Source organism: Neomonachus schauinslandi, chromosome 5, assembly GCF_002201575.2.
Source record: "Neomonachus schauinslandi chromosome 5, ASM220157v2, whole genome shotgun sequence".
Lineage (NCBI taxonomy): Eukaryota > Metazoa > Chordata > Mammalia > Carnivora > Phocidae > Neomonachus > Neomonachus schauinslandi.
In genome coordinates this window covers 172,090,488-172,110,598 of record NC_058407.1, presented here as the reverse complement: position 1 = coordinate 172,110,598, position 20,111 = coordinate 172,090,488, and the positions used below count along the sequence as shown (strand labels likewise).

The 20,111-nt window shown below is 57.5% G+C and overlaps 1 protein-coding gene across 1 annotated transcript; it reads right to left on the bottom strand.

Annotated features, from left to right (window-relative positions):
* Positions 1-4,485: 4,485 nt before the first annotated feature.
* ZNF316 (zinc finger protein 316) lies at positions 4,486-19,791 on the bottom strand. The gene is made up of 5 exons (XM_021680128.2): positions 19,420-19,791; positions 19,075-19,214; positions 18,147-18,273; positions 17,545-17,658; positions 4,486-9,933 (listed from the first exon to the last, which is right to left on the bottom strand). The coding sequence occupies exons 1-5, from the start codon at positions 19,766-19,768 to the stop codon at positions 7,613-7,615; spliced, it is 3,051 nt and encodes a 1,016-aa protein (XP_021535803.2). The 5' UTR covers positions 19,769-19,791; the 3' UTR covers positions 4,486-7,612.
* Positions 19,792-20,111: the final 320 nt, after the last annotated feature.

Genomic DNA, 20,111 nt, shown 5'->3' with positions numbered 1-20,111 from the left:
AACTAAAGAGCCTAGGACGGGGCTCACTAGCTTCAGACGTGGCTGGGCTCAGGGGAGGGAGAATCAGGAGTGACTACTTAATGGAGCGATGGAAATGTTTGGGAACTTGACAGGGGTGGTGATAATACAACATTGTAAATGTACTACATACCACTCAACCATACTCTTGAAAATGGTTAGTTTTATGCCACATATATTTCACCTCAATAAAAAAGAAAAAGATAAAGAATCTGCATGGGATCTACGGGGGCGGAGGGGGGATCCAGAGCATTAGGAATGGCCTCTAGGTGAAGTGGTTAATAACACCCAATGGGAGAAGGACAGATGTGTTCTGACCCCTTTCATTTAAGGTTCCTTGATACTCTGATGACACTTCCAGAAGATACTGGAATGGCGCACATGCGTAGTCTCCTGAGATGATTCACAAAAACAGACCAGAGCCATCTGGTTGCCCCCTTCTGTGCGTGGAAATCACAGTGTCTGTTGGCCTTTGGCAGGTGGCTGCGTCTGGGAGCTGTGCCTGGCTGACACAGGACAACATGGGGACCAGGCAGTGACACCCCCCAAATCCTGGTGTCAACAAGTAGCTTCCTGTTGGGTTCCCTCTTGATGGAAGGGGGGAAGGAGCTGGTGAGTGGGCATGTGTACCCATTCTCATGTCCTTCTAAGTGTGCCTGCTGGAATGCTAACTCCTGCACTTCCCAGCCTTCCCTGCTGCTAGGGTTCTGGACTCGAATCAGGCCCTTCCAGTTAGATGCACTTGTGTAAGTTTTGGCAGACAGAGGAAAGGAGGGTGCATCTCCCTGATGCTTTGAGTATTGTGCTAGCAAAAACATTGGTTTTTTTGCAGGCCGTCCAATGCTCAGCCACCAGTTCCATGAATGACAAGTGGAAATTAAGCAAGTTCACATTTTTGTCACCTGTCCTGCATGTTGCCGTCTCTGCCTGGAAAGAAATCCTAAAGGGTGACAGGACATGAGAATCAGCATCTCGGCATAGTGATTCAGGAAGGCACGGCTGGTCCTAGGACTGTTCTCAACTGACTTGCACCTGGCCCAGACCCTCTAAGAGTGGGCTGATCATTTGGAAAGGAGGTCCTTGAAGGAACACTACAGCCGGGCCTATGTGCATCGGATGTTGTAAAGGGCTAGTCTGGGATGGGAGCTGGGAGAAGTGCCAACAGGAGGTGGAGCTAAAGCCCAGAAAGCCTCAAACCAGGATCAAAGAAAGGAGCTTCCCCCAGATTTGGGGAGAGAGAGAGCCTGGATAACGGGGAATTAAGAAAAGCCTGGAAAGGCAGGATGCCGGCCACGCCCCAAGACTATCCCTGTGTTCTCTCCCACATCTACACTGGGAGCGAACAGAAATGAGCCGCAGCTTACCTCATCAAGGGGAGGGATTTCCAGCTGGAGATTTCCCTATGTATCAGTTACTACAGGGGTACAGTTGATGTTACCCACGGTTTCTGACTCTCCAGGGAAGAATCCTCTGTGTGGGTCTTAGTGGGAGGCAGTGCCTATGTCCCCCTATAGATGCCAAAGGGGCCAGGTATTCTTAACCTCCTGGCAGCTGGGAAATGTGCCCCTGACCCAAGCCCAGCCAATCACATGCTTCTACCTGGGACTTTGAATCTTCAGGGAACGATGCAAATACAGAGGGTCTATTGAGAAATTGCTTCTGACAGCAGCAGATGTTAGTCATCCTAACTGGATAATTCCTGGGGCAGGACCTTGGTTACGTCTCCAGTGACCAGCCCACCTTGGTCATGCTCTTGGGGAACCCAGGTTCTTGTTGCTTCTCTGCTCAGCCATTCTCAGCATGTGGCTTCCATCCTTGAAGTGACTTCTTTGTCTCAAGATGGCAGCTGACCTCTACCCATCACATCTGCATACCAGGTACAAGAAAAGAAAGATCAAAGGGCAAAAAGATATACCTCCCAACTGAATCAGGCCCTTTTAAAGAACTTTCCTGGAAGCCCCACATAATTATCTTTTCCTTACATTCAATTGGCCATTTCTATCTACAGAGGAGGCTGGGAAATGTCACTGGGGCACATTGGCACCCCCAGCGGTACAGAGATTTTCTTAGAGCAAAGGAAGGGGAGAATGGATACAGAGTGGACAACTAGGGAGGGCAAAGAGAACAAAGTTAAAGGGAAGTAATAAAAGTGATATCAATCTGGGTGAGATAGCACATCAAGGTTGCATCCAACATACTCCTTGTTTCAATCACATAGCAATGAAAGGTAAAAGTTGTCAACAGATAATTAAAAAGACAGAGCCAGGATCCAAAAGCAAAGTGAACATCTCTTTGGATCAAAAATGAGCAGAAGCAATGTGAGTGGTGAGAGAAAAGGCCTCATGGGCTCTAGGTTTGGAAGTGAGCAGGAGGTGCTGGGGGCTCAGCTCTTGGGGGGAAAGGACACTGTAAAGCCTTCTGGTGAGAAGAGGACCTGAGGCAGGTTCACGGGGTGAAACAGAGCTGGGAACGAGGGCTGCCCACCTGCTGCTGAGGACTGTGGATTACAGGGAGCTGAGGACCTAGGGAGGTGGGTGAAGGGGACTGAGATTCAGCTTCCTGACCAGGAGGCCTCCTTCCCTGGGCCGCAGCGTGCCTGGTGTCCTCATGGAGCAGCAACCTCAGAGCACTGTTACCACATTTCTTGGTTACCATGGAGGTAACCAACAACTGCTGGACTTCTGGACAGGGGGAGAGAGAGAATGAAACCCAAACATGACCCAAAGAAACAAAGAAAAACCCTCCTACTCAACATGGGCCTGCTTGCAAAGTAAGTTTCCAAAATATGAAGAGATCTAATGCCAAGAAGGGCAGTCACCAAATTTACCAAAGCATGATACAAATTAAGCTTATGGAACAATACGGCAAGAACCTAAATAAATATGTTCAGGCCAGTCAGATATAATTAAAGACATAATTTATAAAAAAAAAAAATACAAAGCGAAAACTGCACACAGCCTCACAGTGGCCACTGTGGCTGCCGGTTATGGTAAGGGGCGTCCACATTCAGTCTGTGTCTCAAGGTAGAAACAAGATCCTGGTTCCCCCCTGGCCCAGTTCTTGTCCGAAAAGAGTTACTTCATGGCCCTGAGATGCACCATGCTGGCTTTCCCAGCCAAGGTCCCTTTTGATCTTCAGGTCCGCCTTTCACCATAGCTCTGCTCTTCCACGTCCAGCCTCTCAGGCATGTTTTCAACTCTGCTGGATTCCCCCATTCCAGAGAGACCTAATTCCTGAAGCTCCCCATCCTCATGCTCCAATTGGACTGATGTATAGTTGTTTTCCCAGACAGCTTTCTCCTGGACTGGCTCCACTATTTCCTACATCTCAAATCTTCCTCTTTCTTGGTCGATTCTTTAGTTGTGTGACATGTCGCCTATAAACGGTTAAAGGATGGTAAGTTTTCCGAATTCTTGAAGATCTAAAAATGTCACTCGTCAGAATAGCTTGGCTGGATATAGAATTCTAGCTGGAAAATTATTTTTTCCTTAAGGGGGGGAAAAAATCAACCGAATAGGATTGAGCACCAAATTGTGGTCCCTAAATATCATTTCCCACTAAAGGAATCCTGGCTCCTTGGAGAATTGGCTGATTACAGGTTTGGGGTAGGAAATTTTCAAGGTAAACCTGAGATATCTTATCTTACCAGAAAATATGGAAGCTATTAACTTGGACTGGGTGGGGATAGATCATAGCCACAGCCCCAGAAATACCTCAGCCAAGGCCATGAGTTGTTATTGTTGTTGTTTTAAATAACCTGTTTACGTGTTTGAAAGAAACAGAAAAAGGCAAGCCATTCACCTCTGTAAAATTAAGAACAAAGCAAGATTAAAACGATTGTTGATGCCCCGTTGGCAAGGCCGTGGACCACCAGCACTTTCTCACTACGCTGGGAGAATCTGCTGTTGGACTGGAGTTAGCCTTTCTAAGTGACAATTTAGCTATACTCCAAACTTTAAATACACATGCCTTGTGGCCTGGCAACATCACCTCTAGTTCTTTTCCTAAACAAATAACTAAAAATCTACATGACTGCACAGAAATATGTACAAGAATCGACATTGCAGCATTGTTTGTAATTGTGAGACACTGGGAACAACCAAATACCCATTGTTGCAGGAGAGGTTATATCAATTATGGGTACGTCCACAAAATGAAATGCTATGCTGGGGCAGTTAAAATGAGTGAGGTAGTTCTGTCCGGTGGGAAAGTATGTCCTAATATGTTGTTAAATGAAAAAAGCAAGTTGCAAGGGAACGTGTAAAGTTACGTCCCCAGTGGAGAAACATTTCTGTTCCATGGAAGAAATGGGCTCCCACGCCTCCTGAAGCTGCTCTGGTTCCCGGTGGCTGGATGTGGTGTGACCCTGGAGGATGTAAGTGTGCACGTAACACATTTTGTCATACTGTTGGGATTTTTACAACTAGCATGTATTTTATAATCAGGAAAAAATTAAATAATGAACAAGGATCATAAAGCTTTATTTAATAAATATAACCAAAAATTTCAAAATACTTTATTCCATATGTAGCCAATTAGAGAAAGAAAAAATAGTTAGAAGATGTCTGAAGAGATCAAGTGAAAGGGTCAGGAGCAAGGAAGGAGGTTGGGGAAATGCAAGCAAGAGGGAAACAGGAAAATAACAAAGGCAGGGGGAAGCCAGAGGGGTGCTCAGAGCCTCAAGACTCTCAAAGTACCACCTTGCGTGGGTCACATCTCCTGGGGGCTTCTACTCCTCAGCAATGATAGAAGATGCTAAATTGACACTTGGGGAATCAGTCAGGGACTCCAGAAATTTGGAAGTCCTCTCAAAACCAGAAGGGCTGTCTACTTTCTTTTTTCTATGACCATCAGGATTGGGTCCCCCACCCTCCCCCAAATAAAAAAGAATTTGGCCAGACATCTGTACGCTCTATCCGGGAATAATTGGCCTTTTCTGAATAGACTTTAAGATCCTCAAGGCCATCAATTTTTAACTAGGTCTTGACATCCATCTGCCACTCAAAGCCTTTTTTTTTTTTTTAACTGAAACACTGGGTTCTGTTCTGATGCCTCCAAATCACATCTCGAAGACAATTTACTTCATAGTTCATATTTTTCCAAATCCACGTGCAAAGAATGGGAGGTCAGATCTGGTTATGGGGCATCATCTGGTGAGAGGGTAGTCAATAAATCAGTACAAAGGAAGGAGTTTGGGGGTCCTGGGGAGGTGTCCTTTGCCTTGGCACAGAGCAGATGAGCCTGGATAAACCCACGAAGCACTGAGGCCTCTGAGGAAATGTCTGGGACTCAGTGCATGTCTGGACCCCCTGGAAGGGGACCTGGCCCCTCTCCTTTGACCAAGGGAAGGCTGGAGAAAACAATCCTAAGCACAATAAGATCCCAAGACAGGTGTATTACAAAGAGTATGTGGCAGTGTGGGGGGCCCACTGGGGACTCCCAGAAAGACTTGGTAGACACAGGAGGCAGGAGCCAAAGCCCATCCTGGGCTGACTCCTCCCGGGCCATTTCTAGTTTCTGAAAGGAGAAACTCCTAAAAAAAGTTTTTTGTGGGTTTTGTTTTGTTTTTTTTTTTTTGCAGAAAAAAGGCCCGAGACCTTTCAGAGCCTCCCTGAGGGCATCGAGGAGCGGCAACAACATGGAATCCAGTCAGAAAGCTCATTTCTCCACTCTTTATTAAAGCTAGGTCCTCCTGCTGATGGCTCCGGGCCAGGGAGGAAGCAGCTGGGGCCCAGGGGGGCACCAAAGATATGCACTCTGAGGAGTGTGCAAGGAGAATGAGCACGGAGCCAAAGCCCAGCCATGCAGGGCTACGCTGCCTTGCCCTTGGCCCCTGAGGTTCCTGTCCCACAGGGAGAGGAAAGAAACTGAGGACAGGGAAGGCATCACCCAGCATTGCTGATGCCTCCTGGGACCCCTGCCCTCCTCAGCACCCCAACCCACCCCACCACCTCACCCAGCCAGGTGAATTCTTAACACCACCATCCACACCCGCTTTCCCACCCACCAACTACTGCGCCTCCTACCCCGCCCCCAGCCTCAGCAGCCTCGCTGCTGGCTCTCAGGCCCCAAGGCCATGTCTACACTAAAACAGAAGGAACTAGGTCTAAAAGGGAATGCAGTTGCTTCAAAATCTGTTTTCTGGCCCCACTCACACTGGCCCAAAAGGCATTAAGGGAGGAAAGGATCTCACGTGAGCCATACTTCAGCTGCCTGCCCAGTGGCTCCCAATGGCCCAACCCGGAGGGCGGCATGCCCACCAGGCGCGGGCCTTGCATAGCTGGGTGCCTGGCTTGTCACTGAGCCACAGGCTCAAGTCCACACCCCCAGAGGTGGACTTCCACTGTACAGACTGCCCACCCTGTGACATGGGATTCTAAACAGAAACACTACTTGCTTCTAGTATAGAATAATGACAGAAGCAGCATTAAAAAGACCTGCAGACGTCATAGGGCCCTAACCCCATAGGGATGTGAGAAATGATCCTGCTGCCGACCTGTCACTTTACAATTGGTTATTAAATTTAAACAAGCACTGGGCTTAGAGGGCAGGGACCCATGTGTCCACCTGCCCGGGGGTGGGGGGGGTGGGGTGGTGGCGGCCCAGGCAGTTGAAGGCTGGGGCCATGGCCGCAGCAGCCAGCAAGGGGCCCCTGAGGATCTCTGAGTGTGCCCCCTCCAGCTGCCAGAGGTGAGAGTACCAAAGGACTCAAAGGGGGAGGCGGAGACCAAAACCCACCGGGCAGAATTGTGCCTGGCTGATCTAGGTGCTCAAGTGGGGTGAGAGCGAGTGACCCTCCCCCAGAATAAGGCTTCAAACTCCCTCAGGACCCTGGAACACCTGCAACCCACCCGCCTGGGGCCACAAATTTGGTTTCTGGCTTTTCCTCCTCCTCCCAGATTCTTCAGGCCATACAAGAGATGGAAATAAATATCCACAGTAGACAGAATAAAAGCTTTCCCAGTTGCATCTCTGTCCCCCCTGTGCAGGGAGGAACATAGTCCTCCGGAAACCCATAAGGCTTCCCCTAGCCCCACGCAGTCCTTAAAACTTCCCGGACACACTCAAATGACCAGAAGGTCCCTGAAGCCTCACTGAGGAATGGGAAGAAGTCGTCAGCCAAACCCACGGGAGGAGCCGGATGCTCCGCCCTCGACCACCCCACCCTCCCCTTGACGCAAGGGCTTCCCCTCCCTCGCTGTACAACCCACTTACAAACTCATCGGCCACCGGTCCTCCAGGCCACCCAAATCGGAACCCGAGTGAAATAAATAAGATCGCCTGCCATCCCTACCGCGTGGCTCCACAGCACAGACCCAGGGATGCCGCAGTCTTGGTCGGGGTGGCCGCCCCCTGCCCTCGCCTCCTCCGCGCGCGGCTCTCCTCTCCCCACGCGCCCCCTGCACGGCCGGACGAGCTTGGCGACCCGGTTTCCCAGGGCCGGCAGGAGGGGCGCCCGAGGCCGGGGGGCGGCGCGGTGCACCGGGGGCTGAGGGGAAGGCACCGCACCAGGACTGGGGCCCTCAGCACCCCGAGGCCAGAGGAGCAAGGGGCCGGCGGCCCAGCGGGCTGCGCCTCCGTCGGCCTCGGGCCATCACAGGATGCTCTCCTCGTAGGCGCCCGAGGGCCCCGCGAAGGTGGCCGTCGGCTCAGAGCCGAAGCTCGTTCCGCCCGCGAACTCGAGCAGGGTGCTGCCGCGCTCCCCGGGCCCGCTGCCCGCGCCCGGCGGCCCCTTGGCGGGAGCCTCGGCCTTGGACGCGGGGGCCGCTGTTGCCGAGCCGGGCGCGCCGGCCGCGCTGCGGTGCGTCTTCATGTGGGTGAGCAGGTGCGAGCTCTGCGAGAAGCGGCGGCCGCAGTTGGCGCAGGCGTAGGGCCGCTCGCCCGTGTGCGTGCGCTGGTGCGTCACGAGCACCGAGCGCTGCGAGAAGCGCTTGCCGCACTCGGGGCACGGGAAGGGCCGCTCGCCGGTGTGGCCGCGCCGGTGCTTGGCCAGGTTGGAGCGCTGCGCGAAGCCGCGGCCGCAGTCCGTGCAGCGGAAGGGCTTCTCGCCCGTGTGCGTGCGCCGGTGCCGCTTGAAGTCCGAGCTGTGGCCGAAGCCCTTGCCGCAGTCGGGGCAGCGGTGCGGCTTCTCCTCGGCGTGCGCCCACTGGTGCCGCGTCAGCGCCGCGCTCTGCCCGAAGCGGCGGCCGCACTCGCCGCACGCGTAGGGCCGCTCACCCGTGTGCGCGCGCCCGTGCGCCGTCAGGTGCGCGCGCCGGCTGAAGCCCGCGCCGCACACGCCGCACACGAAGGGCTTCTCGCCCGTGTGGCCCCGCACGTGCGCCGCCAGGTGCGAGCCGCGGGCGAAGCGCGCGCCGCACTCGGGGCACGGGAAGGGCCGCTCGCCCGTGTGCGTGCGGCGGTGGCGCGCCAGGTGCGAGCCGTACACGAAGCTCTTGCCGCAGTCCGCGCAGCGGTGCGGCCGCTCGCCCGCGTGGTAGCGCTGGTGCTTGGCCAGCGCCGCGCGGCGCCCGAACGTCTTGCCGCAGTCGGAGCAGATCCACGGGCTCTCCTCCTCTGCCAGCGCGGCGGGCGCCGGCTCGGCCAGCAGCCCCCCAACGGCCGGCGCGAACGCGCGCAGCCCGCCGCCGCCCCCGCCCCCCGGCCCACCGCCGCCGAAAGGGTCGCAGGCTAGCCCGGCGCCCTCCACAAGGGCGAGCCGGCCCCCCAGGGGTCCCGGCAGGGGGCGCCCGTCGGCCTGCAGCCGCTCCCCGAAGTCCGGGAGGCCCAGCATCGGGAAGCCGTCCGGGTGGAGCCAGGACTTGGGGTGCACGGGAAAGTGGAAGCCGAGTGGGTGCGAGGAAGGGCCTTCGCCCTCCCCCAGGCCGTTGCCCAGCTCGAGGAACCGCCTGTCCGGCTCGGGGTCCTCCTTGCGCCCGGGGCTGCGCCCCACCGCCGCCGCCGCCTCCTCTCTCGCCTCGGCCTCGGCCTCTACGTCCGCCTCGCCGGCCCCGGCCTCCTCGGGCCCCTCCGGCCCGACCTCGGCCTCCTCGGGCCCCGCCGCGGGCACCGTGTCGCAAGGCTCCCGCCGAGGGCCGTCGCCGCCGGGCTCCGCGCAACCGCCGCCGCGCCGGTGGCGCTGGAAGTCGGCGCGCAGGCGGAAGGCCTGGCCGCAGTCGGGGCAGCAGTGCGGCCGGTCGGCCGTGTGCACCGCCTGGTGCCGCGCGAGCGCCGAGCTCTGGCTGAAGCTGCGGCCACAGTGCGGGCACGGGTAGGGCCGCTCGCCCGTGTGCGTGCGCTGGTGCGTGACCAGGTAGGAGCGGCGCCCGAAGCCCGCCCCGCAGAAGGCGCAGCGGTAGGGCCGCTCGCCCGTGTGGATGCGCCGGTGCGTGACCAGGTGCGACTTGTAGACGAAGCGCTTGCCGCAGTCCGGGCACGGGAAGGGCTTCTCCCCGGTGTGCGTGCGCTGGTGGATGGCCAGGTGTGAGCGGTACACGAAGCCCTTGCCGCACTCGTCGCAGCCGAAGGGCTTGACGGCCGCGTGGTAGCGCTGGTGCTTGGCCAGCCGGGACCGGTGCGGGAACACTTTTCCGCACACGTCGCACGTGGTCTCGGGCCGCCCGGCCGGAGCAGCCACAGTGGCAGGGAACGCCCAGGGCGCCAGCAGGTTCGCGCCAGGCTCCCGGCCCGGCAGGAAGGGCTTTGCCTCGGACCCCTCGGCCAGGACCCCGAGGCTCCCGGGGTCGGGACCCCACCCCTCCGGGGTCTGCGCTGAATCCGAGTCATCGGGGCCCCACGTCCCAGGAACGTCCCCCACGCCGTAGGCCGCTGACCAGAGCCCCGGGGGCTCGTTCTCTTCCTCGGCCACCTCCGCCAGGAAGTCCTCGTCGTCCTCCTCCTCGTGGTCGTCTAGGTCGTCCGTCCAGAACCAGGCCCCTGAAGGTGACAAAGGAAGGCCAGAAGAGAGGTGAGAGGAGGTCGAGGCAGCCCCTTGCAGGCTCCTCCCTAGAGAAATCACAGCTTGCGCGGGACCCCAAGCTCCCCCAGCACCGAGCCTCCATCCGCAGGCTCTGCGACAGGGTGCCTCTGCATTCCACGAAGGGAGAGGCTGTGCGTGTTCCAGCGCACGTGGGGCAGTAAAGCCACGGCCTCCCTCAGGAGGAACTCTGCAGATGGGAGAAATGTGCGCGTGGGCGTCCCTCCTAGGGCAGGCCCAGATTCCTTTACTTCTTGGACTGTCCTCAAATGGCCTCAACTAATTAATCCCTCTTCCAGATCTCCAGTGCTTGCCACCCTGCTGAGAAACAGGAACGCTCTACAAAGTTGGTGACCTTGCCTGTAGGTTCCTGGGAGACCTGGGGCTAAGCCCGTAACAGGCATCTGGTACTCAGAAAAAGAGACCCCTGAGCTGTTCTCCCCAAAACCCCTTGTCTTCCAGAGAACTCCACCCCCCACGCACCCCCACCCACCCCCGCTTGGCCCAAGGCAAGCAAGCCTCCAGCACCAGCACAGCCCCAGGGCCCTGCAGCTGAGGACCTGCCTTGTAAGCACCTAAGTTCTGCTCAGCATCCCTTCCCCTCTGAGTTCTTCTCCACCAGCCTCAGGCTGGCCAGCAGTGGTGGGTCTCCTTCCCACTCTCAGAGCAGAACCTGAAAAGGCTGCCTTGAGCCAAGGAGACCTAGAGGGGCCATTGGGCCCCAGCCCTCTGCACTCATCCTAACAGCCTCCAGCAACCATTCAGGCACAGCCCAAGCTTCCCTGCTAAGGCACCCCAAAGCTTGGCTTTTTCTGAGTGGCTGTGCATTTGGGAAACAGTCCCAAGCTGGCTAAGACTGGGTGAACTGCAAGCACCCTACTATCACAAAAGGACAAGGACACCCCCCCAAAAGGTCCTGCAGTTCTCTACCTCCTCCACCAAAGTGACCTCTCCCTTCAGTGCAGAGCGTGGGTACGGAGTCAGACCTGGAGGGTTTTCTAGTTTACAAAATGGAGTGCTGATCGGCCTACCACCATTCTCAGGAGAGAACTACCATTTGCAGAGCAGGCACTAAGTCACACAAGGAACAGAAGGGAAAACGCCTGACCCACGGTGGCCCCAGATGTTGCAAAGCACCTGTGTGCCTACTTTCTCACGTACACTCCACCCCGTGTGGGTCCACAGTGGTCGCACACCATGCTGTCGCCCTCCCCAGAATCCTAGCATCTGGAAGGTTCTAGAGGGTGGGAATCCCCTCCTCTACCCAACCTGGGTCCACCACCAAAACTGTGGCCAGTGTCAGGCATCACCTGGCTGGATGAGTGTGGATCACCGAGTCCTGCCCCCGAGGGAAGGTGGGGGCCCAGGAGGGCTGCCCACCCTGGCTCAGCCCTCGTCCTATATTCTGTACAGCACTCTACATGTAGGGTGATATGGTCACGTGGGAGAACACAGCAAAGCGCAGGGACAGATAAAGCCAGACACAGAACTGTTCGGGCATGATTTCAGCTGTGAACAAAAACACGCATCATTTAAAGGCGTACAGAAATGGGTTATTTTATTTCAGAATTGTAATACTTTCAAGTTTTCTACAGTTAGTACTACTATACTGTTAAAGTAAAAATAAGTTTTAAAATAGGAGACCAAAGTTTCCTGAACTAAGCTCAGTTTACGTGCAGCCACCACCTGGGCCCACGAGTGGGTGGCGTGAGGCGTCCGCCCCTTGCAGAGCACAGAGAAGGCCCAGCTCCTCACTGGGAAGGCCAGAGCACCCTCATGAGACAGCAGGGGATGGTGGAGGGACAGGCAGTTCCGTGGGTACTCAGATCAGCTGGGAGTTCTTGCCATGAGTCTCAAAAAGAATTTTACCACAAGACTCTGGGGAGGGTCTTGAGTAGTTTGAATTAGAGACTCCCCAAGGCCGGGGGAATTGAAGCACAGGAACACGTTCAACGTCTTAGTGGGGTTAGTGTGCACCCCAGGACCTAGCCCAGGGTCAGCCCCTGCTGGATACAAAGCCGACACGCAGGCCAAGTTACCTTGGCCACTCAGAACTGGGAAGGGTGGGCCAGGTCCCAGTGACTCACAACAACTCTTCCTTGGGGTCTAGGAGCAGCGGAAAGCCCCCACGCACACCAGGGAAGGGGAGCCCTTGCCCGGCCCCCACCTCAAGCCTCTGCAGAGGAGAGCGATACAGCAGGGACCTCCAGAGCCGGCACAGCCTCTTGTCCAGGAATGAGAAACCACTGAACACACGGCAAGGTGGTGGACAGCACCACTGACACCAAATGAGGGGTAGTAAGGGCGGCCATGTCCCTGGGCAGTCAGAGCCGGCTGCACCCCAAGATCACCGGGAGGAGCAGGGCCACTGGAGGGGGATGCAGAGAAAGACCAGCCTGCCCTGAGGCTGGGTTCTGTTCCCTTGTCTTTCTGTCACCAAAGTGGGCCAGAGTCTGGAGGTGGGGCCCTGGAGTGGGGGCGGCCAATGGAAAGGTCACTCCAGGTTCCCAGGGAGTTTGCTGGAATCCAAGTGAGCACTTACCAGGTCTCCTTGTGAGACGAGAGCCAGAGCAGAGAATGCTTTTACAAGGTGGGTGAGGGGACATTTTGTAACAGGGGCCTATAGGGTCAAACACAGTTGCTTCTTCCAGAACCCACAGGGGTAGGGCAGAGAAGAGCACCCTGGGAAGTGGGAGCTGCTGCTTCATCTCCCTGCGACATTTGCTCCCAAGGACTATGACCATGGGTGATGATTAGCTAAGCTGGAACCAGTGCTCTGAGCCCCGATGACAATCCCAGGGGCTGACCCATGGCCCTCTCAGGAGAGCCCCCTCATCAGTTAAGTGCCCTACCAAGGCACTCATCACAGGGCCTCGGAGAAGATGAAAGCTCCCGAGCCACACGCCTGGTGCACCTCTGTCCCCGAGCTGCTGCGAGGCCCACCGCGGGCTGCTCAGCACGACGGACACACAACGCCCTGAGAACCAGGCCGTTTTCTACGACTCCCGCCCCCAGGGCAACCTCTGCCCGGTCCGGGAACCCACCCTGACCTGGTCCCATGGTGAGTCGGCTCTGACTAAACCCATCTCTGCTGGGGCCCGAGAGTAAAGTCAACACCTGCTCCTGACTTCTCCATCCAGACCCGGAGACTCGAGGTACGTTTGAGGAGAGCCCCCCCACCGAGGAACAGTTAGAAGGGGAGGACATGCACAGGGTTGGTGGGCCCAAGCTGCAGGTGGGCTCCTGCCTCCAGGACTGCTGGTCAGCTGCCCTTCCTTCCCACTGAGCAGGAGTTTGGTAACCAGGGCTGTACTCAAGTGTGGGGGAGACGGCAGCTTGCGACAGGGCCAGGTTCCTGTACTGGGCTCTGTCCTCCCATGAGCACAGGGCCCACCCCCCATCACTGGCAGGTGATCTCTCTGGCCTCAGTCTCCTCATCTGTACCATGAATATAATACCAAGGACCAGCTATTAATAGGAGCCTTCCTCAGGTGGAATGTTTCCTGGCTCCTTCCCCTTCTGCCTACACCACGCGCCCAGGGCTCTGAGGCAAGACAGGACCCAAGTGCCTTCTCCCTGGCTCAGACAAAAAAAGGGGATTCGGGGACACCCAGGGCCCCCTCAGGGGTGTGCCAAAGGCAGGGAAGGCCCACGCTAAGGACTAATATCCACCCGACCCCGGTGGGGCAGACAGGCCCAGCCCAGGCACTCCGCCCAGGCGCTCATGGGCTGTGTGAGGTAAAGACCACCTGCAGGCTGGTCCTAGGCCTACCTTCCACAGCTGCTCCTGACCTCCTCCCCTCCAGAACCACTGACTGTGCTCACTGACCCCGAGATGCCCCCACCTTAGTGTTTTACCTCTTACTGCTCTGAAATTCTCTCTCTCCTTTCTTGGGGCATCTTAAGCAGGTGTGACCCTGCATGCTGTAATTCTCTTCCGTCCTTCACTTTCACATGAGGGGCAGGAGTGCAGCCAAGGAGGGGGATCAGCAGCCGGCCCCGCTGGGTGCCAGGCCCGCGTAGGGTGCCAGGGAGACAGCACAGGGGAAGACAGCACACAGTGCTCGCTCTTACAGAGGCGGCCGGAGGCAGCAGACGGGGAATGAGGAAGCAAACATCTAGGCAGGACCGTTTCAGACAGCCTGTTTGCTGTAACTGCACTGAACATCCTGGAGAAATGCAGGAAGGCGTGCTCCTGAAGTCCGTGCGCTCAGAGAACACGTGACTCGAGTGGGGCCTGAGAGCCGAGCCAGCCACACAAAAGGCAATCCCGACAGGGGAAACAGTAGGCACAAAGGCCCCATGGCAGGCGAGAGCTTGAAGACTAAGGTGGTCTGAGGGGCCGAGCCTGAAGAGCTAAGGGTGTAGATGAGCTTGGAGGGGCGGCAGTCTCAAGCCACAGCGGGGCCCAGACGCTGCGCCAAGTGCACGGGGAAGCTACTGGAGGGCAGGCAGAGGCAGCTCGGGGACACCTGTGGCCACAGGCCCGCCGGCCTCCTGGGAGCCTGGGACGGGGTGGGGCGAGGAAGGCAGAGCGACAAGGACTAATCGGGCATGCAGCCAGGCCCACTCAGGTGCCAAGGACACTGCAAGAGGGGACTGGAGTAGGAGAAGCCCCTTCAGGTGCAGGTTCACTCTGAAATGCCCATCAGGTAAGTGAGTGGAGAGACCAAGCATACGGATGGACAAGCAGACAGGAAGAGAGCTGGAGAAAGAAGCTGCGGATGGGCAGCATCGACGTAAGCTCTGGCCGCAGTCACCTAGAGAGAACAGAAGAGGACGCAGGACTGTCCTGGTCTCGGGAACAAGCGAGGGCAAGTGGAGAAGCAGCTGGGAAGGCAGCTGAGAAACCAGGGGTGTGGGGGGTCCTCAGGGCCAAGACGGTCGCCCGCAGAGAGCGGAAAGCCAACCCAACAAGGACACGAAGCCAGACCACCGGGCCCAGGTGGTGGCGGTGTCCTCAGGAGGTGTGTGGTCGGCTGGCAGGCACACTTTTCTCCAGCCACGACCCAGCTGCAGTGCAGATGTGGGCAGGAAATGGGGTCCTGCATGGGCAGGGGTCTGGCAGGCAACTCCACGGGGCTATCACAAACAGGGGGTGGGGGGCGAGGCACTGCTCTCCAAGCCGGGTGAGGAGAAAGGCGCAGGAAAGCGGGTGGGGTCAGGAGAGGTGAGGAGAGCGAGCAGCAGTGAGCTGGGGTGGGGGGGGGCATGGGTCGGGGGGCCAGAGCACGGAGCTGGAAGGGCAGAGCAGGGGACTTCAGGTCAGTACAGCAGACGGGATGGGGCGCCTGAGTGGAAGAAGCCTGCCACAGTCCAAACCTTTTGGCCCAATTCTTCAAGAAACACAAGAGAGGAAGACACTTGTGTTTTGCCAGACTACAATCTAGAAATCCAGAAACTGTCAGGCTCACAACAGTTAGCATCCGTCCTGCCAGACCCAGCAATTCTCAATTCTCGATGGACTCAGCCACACAGAAATGAGTACGGGGAGAAGAGGGGAGGGAGACCATTTAGCAAAGAGACTACAATCATAGTTAAGAAAGGCCTTGGGGCGCCTGGGTGGCTCAGTTGGTTAGGCGACTGCCTTCGGCTCGGGTCATGATCCTGGAGTCCTGGGATCGAGTCCCGCGTCGGGCTCCCTGCTCAGCAGGGAGTCTGCTTCTCCCCCTGACCCTCCCCACTCTCATGCTCTCTCTATCTCGTTCTCTCTCTCAAGTAGATAAATAGGGTCTTTAAAGAAAAAAAAAAAGAAAAGAAAAAGAAAGGCCTTGGATGGGGCACCTGGGGGGCTCAATCGGTTAAGCGGCCCACCCTTGATTTCAGCTCAGGTCATGGTCTCAGGGTCCCGGGATCAAGCCCCGAGTTGGGCAGGGGAGTCGGCTTAAGGATTCTCTCTCTCCCTCTCCCTCTGCCCCTCACCCTGCTCTCGCACGAGCACATGCACACACACACTCTCTCTCAGATAAATAAAAATTAAAAGAAAGAAAGAAAGGCCTTAGATGGGTTTGCCCTACCAGAGCTGACCCCAGCAGACAGGGTCATGTCTAAGACCATGCCTGGATCCTGTATCAACCTCGGGCTTACCGGGTGGCACGGGCGGGGATGGGGGGAGCAGTCGAGGCTCACTGGCCCTGCTACAGCGACCAGCCGCCGGCCCAGCTAGCCAGCCTCCTCAGGGTGCTGCCGAACTCCACCCAGGACCACCCACACTGGAGCCTGCAAAAGGCTATACCCCAGGACCCTCCAAGAAGCATGGAGAATGGGGGTACATCTAGCCCACATGATGAGAGACTGGCCAAGGCAGGCCTGTGGCCCCTTTATCTGCAGGTGGCTTTTCTGAGCTGTGCCCGTAAACAGGACCCACCTCTCACTGAGACCCCCCTCCGAGAAACATCTGTCCCAGACTCGTCCCGGAAGCAGCTGCGATGGTCTCACCAGTCAGCGCCCACCCAAGTCTGAATGAAGCCCAGGAAGGATTCCCAGAAAGGGCCCCACAGCACGTGGAGAGCCGGGACGGGAAGGCTATCCTGCAACACCGTGGCAAGTGAGCCCTGCGGCTGAGCCCACCTTGGACAAGCCACGGCGTCACCACTTTCAAAGTCAAAGTCCTCATACGCGAGGTCGACTGGTCGCCTCTGCCCTGCTATGGCCCAGGCTTGTCGAGAGAATACAGAGTAAACGGGAAAACACTTTGAAGAGACCACCCATAGGCGCAGTAACACGGTCTGTGTTTTTCTGTATTTTTATTTTGAAATATGTCTATGAGCTGCTCTGAGTCTATCCAGGCACCTGATTGGCACGAGCCATCCAGTGGCCCTCACTGGGGGGACGTCACTCGAGCCCAAAGGTGGACACACCCTCCACGGATCTCTCTCAAACACTGAGCCTGACTCACAGACCTCGTGAAGCACCTCCACAGAACCAACAGTCCCATGTCCTCGGCTTGGAAATTATGGATTTAGGTCAAATTATTTGTTCTCCATGTGAGCAAAGCGAAGCTCAGACAGTTGGGGAAACAGAACCACATCAGCAGTGTCCAGAGAAATTCGCCACCCTGAACACTTCGCTCCCAAATCTCCTTTCTGGAAGGGGTAGAGCTGCGCACCCAGGCCAGAGGCCTGCCCCCCAGACCCTTTGTTCAGAGATAGCCCAATGGGTGGAGAAGCCACAGGACCGGTTCAAGTGTAGAAACCAGAAAGGCGGGTTCCGGCACTCTCAGCCAGAGTCTGCCCAGTTCCTGCACTTATTTCTCTGAGCCAAACACTTAACAAATGGCCCTCACTTAGAAAAAACAAAAAACAATCAGAGGCTCCAAGGCAGGGACAGGGACATTTTCCAAGGCTCCTAAGAGGAACCCGTAGGTTCTCTAAGGATTCGCCAGCCTGGAGAGGCCAACGCACAAAGGCAGAGGCTAGCGCGTGGTGGCCTCCCTATCCAAGCGGCCCACTCCACATCCCAGACCACCAGCATCAAGGCCACGGCACAGAGCTAAGGTCAAGGCCAAAGTCTGGCAAAGCCCTGAGGAGCTGCGTCAGCAGAAACCCCACAAGATTCCATCTCCTACTCACCTGTGTAGACGCCAGTGACAATGTCTCCTTCGTCAGGACGGGGGCTATCTGGGACCCAGGGCTCCTCCCCTTGCTCCAGCCGGAAGATCAGATCCGGCCTGGGGATTGGGTAGCCTGGCCAGGAGAGAAACAGCCAGCAGCTGCAGGGCTGCGCTGGCCAGGCCCCGCCCTCGCCGCACACAGTGCCATCCCCGACATGCCAACCGGCTCCTCACTCTCCCTTCCCGGACCAGCCCTCCCATCCCCCGGCCTCCGCCCTGGGAAATCCCACATTCACAAGTCTAGAGTTTTGCCCTGAGAGCTGCAGCTGTCCTGCTCAGCCCCTCCACACACCTTCAGCCCCTCTAGCCCCTGACTCCTCAGCCCCGGAGGCCTCGGGGGGCAGATGGCCCAGGGACCGGAGCTGGACGGGCGGCTCCCAGAACACATCCACCTGGCTCATGGCACTGCTGGGCCACAGCGGAGACCCCGGTCCCTAGGACTCCCCCAAGAGGTGGGCTGGCTCCAGGACGCCCCTCTCTTAGACCCTGGGGCTTCAGAAGCCACTCTTTCAAACGGCTAGGCTGCTGGCAGCCGTCAGACCACAAAGCCTCCCTGCTTACCCAAGGACACCAGGATCCCATAGTTTTCCTGCATGACGTCCTTGTAAAGGTCCCGCTGGTCTGTGTCCAGCCTTTCCCATTCCTCCAATGAGAAGTACACAGCCACATCTTCAAAGGTCACCAGCCCCTGGAAAACAGAGCCCTGGCCTCTGCCCTAAGCTGCCTTCGGAGAGAGGCGGGGGAGCCGGAGAGAGGCAGGGGAGCCCCTAGAACGCGAGCAACAGAAAAAGCGCGTCAAGAAGAGCTGACCGTGGTCCTGCAACACGGAGCTCACGGGGACACAGCCCGACATCCCGTCACTGACAGGCCTGCAAAGGCCCAGCAGTACTCAAGGTGCGCAAGCCTGGTGGTGGCCTTGAAAGCCAAAGACCCCATTTCCGTTCAGAGATTAGGAACCCAGGCTCAGAGAGGGCGAACGCTCAGCGTGTGGCGGGGGCAGAGCCATGACTCACACTGAGGTCAGGAGATGAGAAAGCTCAAGTCCATGGCTGTGCGGGGAGGCTGTGTCCTCCCCCCTCGTTGTCCACCTTAAGCCAGTGGTCACATCAGCAACGTGAGGGCCCATGCCTGGGTGCATAAGCGGCATCAACTCAACCGATTGTGGGCACTGGTGCCCGATCTGACTGGGCTCGGCAGGAAACCCGAGCCTGGACAGGTGACAGGCCCTCCAGGTAAGGGGCCGCAGTGCAGCCACGTGAGGGGCAGTCAACATCCTCAGGACATGATGGCCTGGGAAGGGTTGGGCCCCGGGAAAGTGGAACCACGTCCCGTGGGCTTGGGGCTAGAGACCCCCGGTCACTTCTTGCTGCCCCGTCCCCGCTCACAGCCTGAACTCGCCCTGAGGACCACAGAGCCTCTGCTTTGCCCACAGGGGTCTCCAGGACAGCAGGTGCCTGGTTAACTGAGCTCCAGAGAGACAGCAGCTCACCTGAGATCCAGCTGTCAGGGAATCATCATCATCTTCCTCCTCTTCTTCCTCCTCTTCTTCCTCCTCCTCCTCCTCCTCCTCTTCCTCCTCCTCCAGGTCCTCATCCCTAGGCGTGGCTGGAACCCGGGCAGCCTGCAAGGCTGAGGGGAAGACCTGTTAGGGGCCCGCCTTCCCTGTCGGGCCTTGCTGCCGCAGTCACCTTTGCCCGGAGAGCAAGCAGGGGCAGGAGTTCCAGGCTCCTCCGTTTCAAAACCTGGGTCCTGATGCTCCAGCTCCACCCTGTCCTGGCCTGCCCTCCCAGGCCCCCACTGCCTCCTACCCCGGGAGCCGGTTCCTTTCTCTTACCCTTTCCCTGGAGAACTGGGGACTTGGCATCAGCAGCACGGCTACAGCGCTCCTGGGTCCCCAAGGTCAGACTCTGCTCCTCTGCCGTCACCTCCTCCACGTCCTCGTCCTCCTCCAACTCCACCTCCACCTGATCCACGTGCCCTGCCCGCCCCCCTTCCTCCTCGTCCTCCACCACCTGCTTGTCCTCGCCTTCTTCCACTACTATCTCTTCCTCCTCCTCTATCTCCACCTCTTCCCCCTGGTCTTCTTCCTCTTCTTCCTCCTGAGCAGGACCACATTCCAACCCATCCTCCACCTTCGCCAGCTGCGTGGCTGGTGAGCCTGGAGTGGTTCGCAGGGCTGCCATCTTCCCCGGAGGAGAGCCTCGGCGCGGCCTGAAACACAGACGGGCGGCGGTGACGAGCGCCCGCAGCACGCTCACGCGCCTTGCTCGGGCCTCACACGGGCCTCACGCCGCCCCGCGGGAGGCAGGACTCATCCCCCCCATTGGACAGAAATGGCTCCTGAGTTAGGAAGGACCAGGGCTCTTCCCATGAGCTCACGTGGCACAACTGTGACATTCTGTACCCAGAAAAACTAACCACAGAGCCCCTCTCCGTGACCCCATTATGCGGCCTCAGCTCTTTCTTGCCAGCAATTATGTGCTGGATATGAACTAACGTGCTTTCTTGGAGTAAATCAGGGATTTA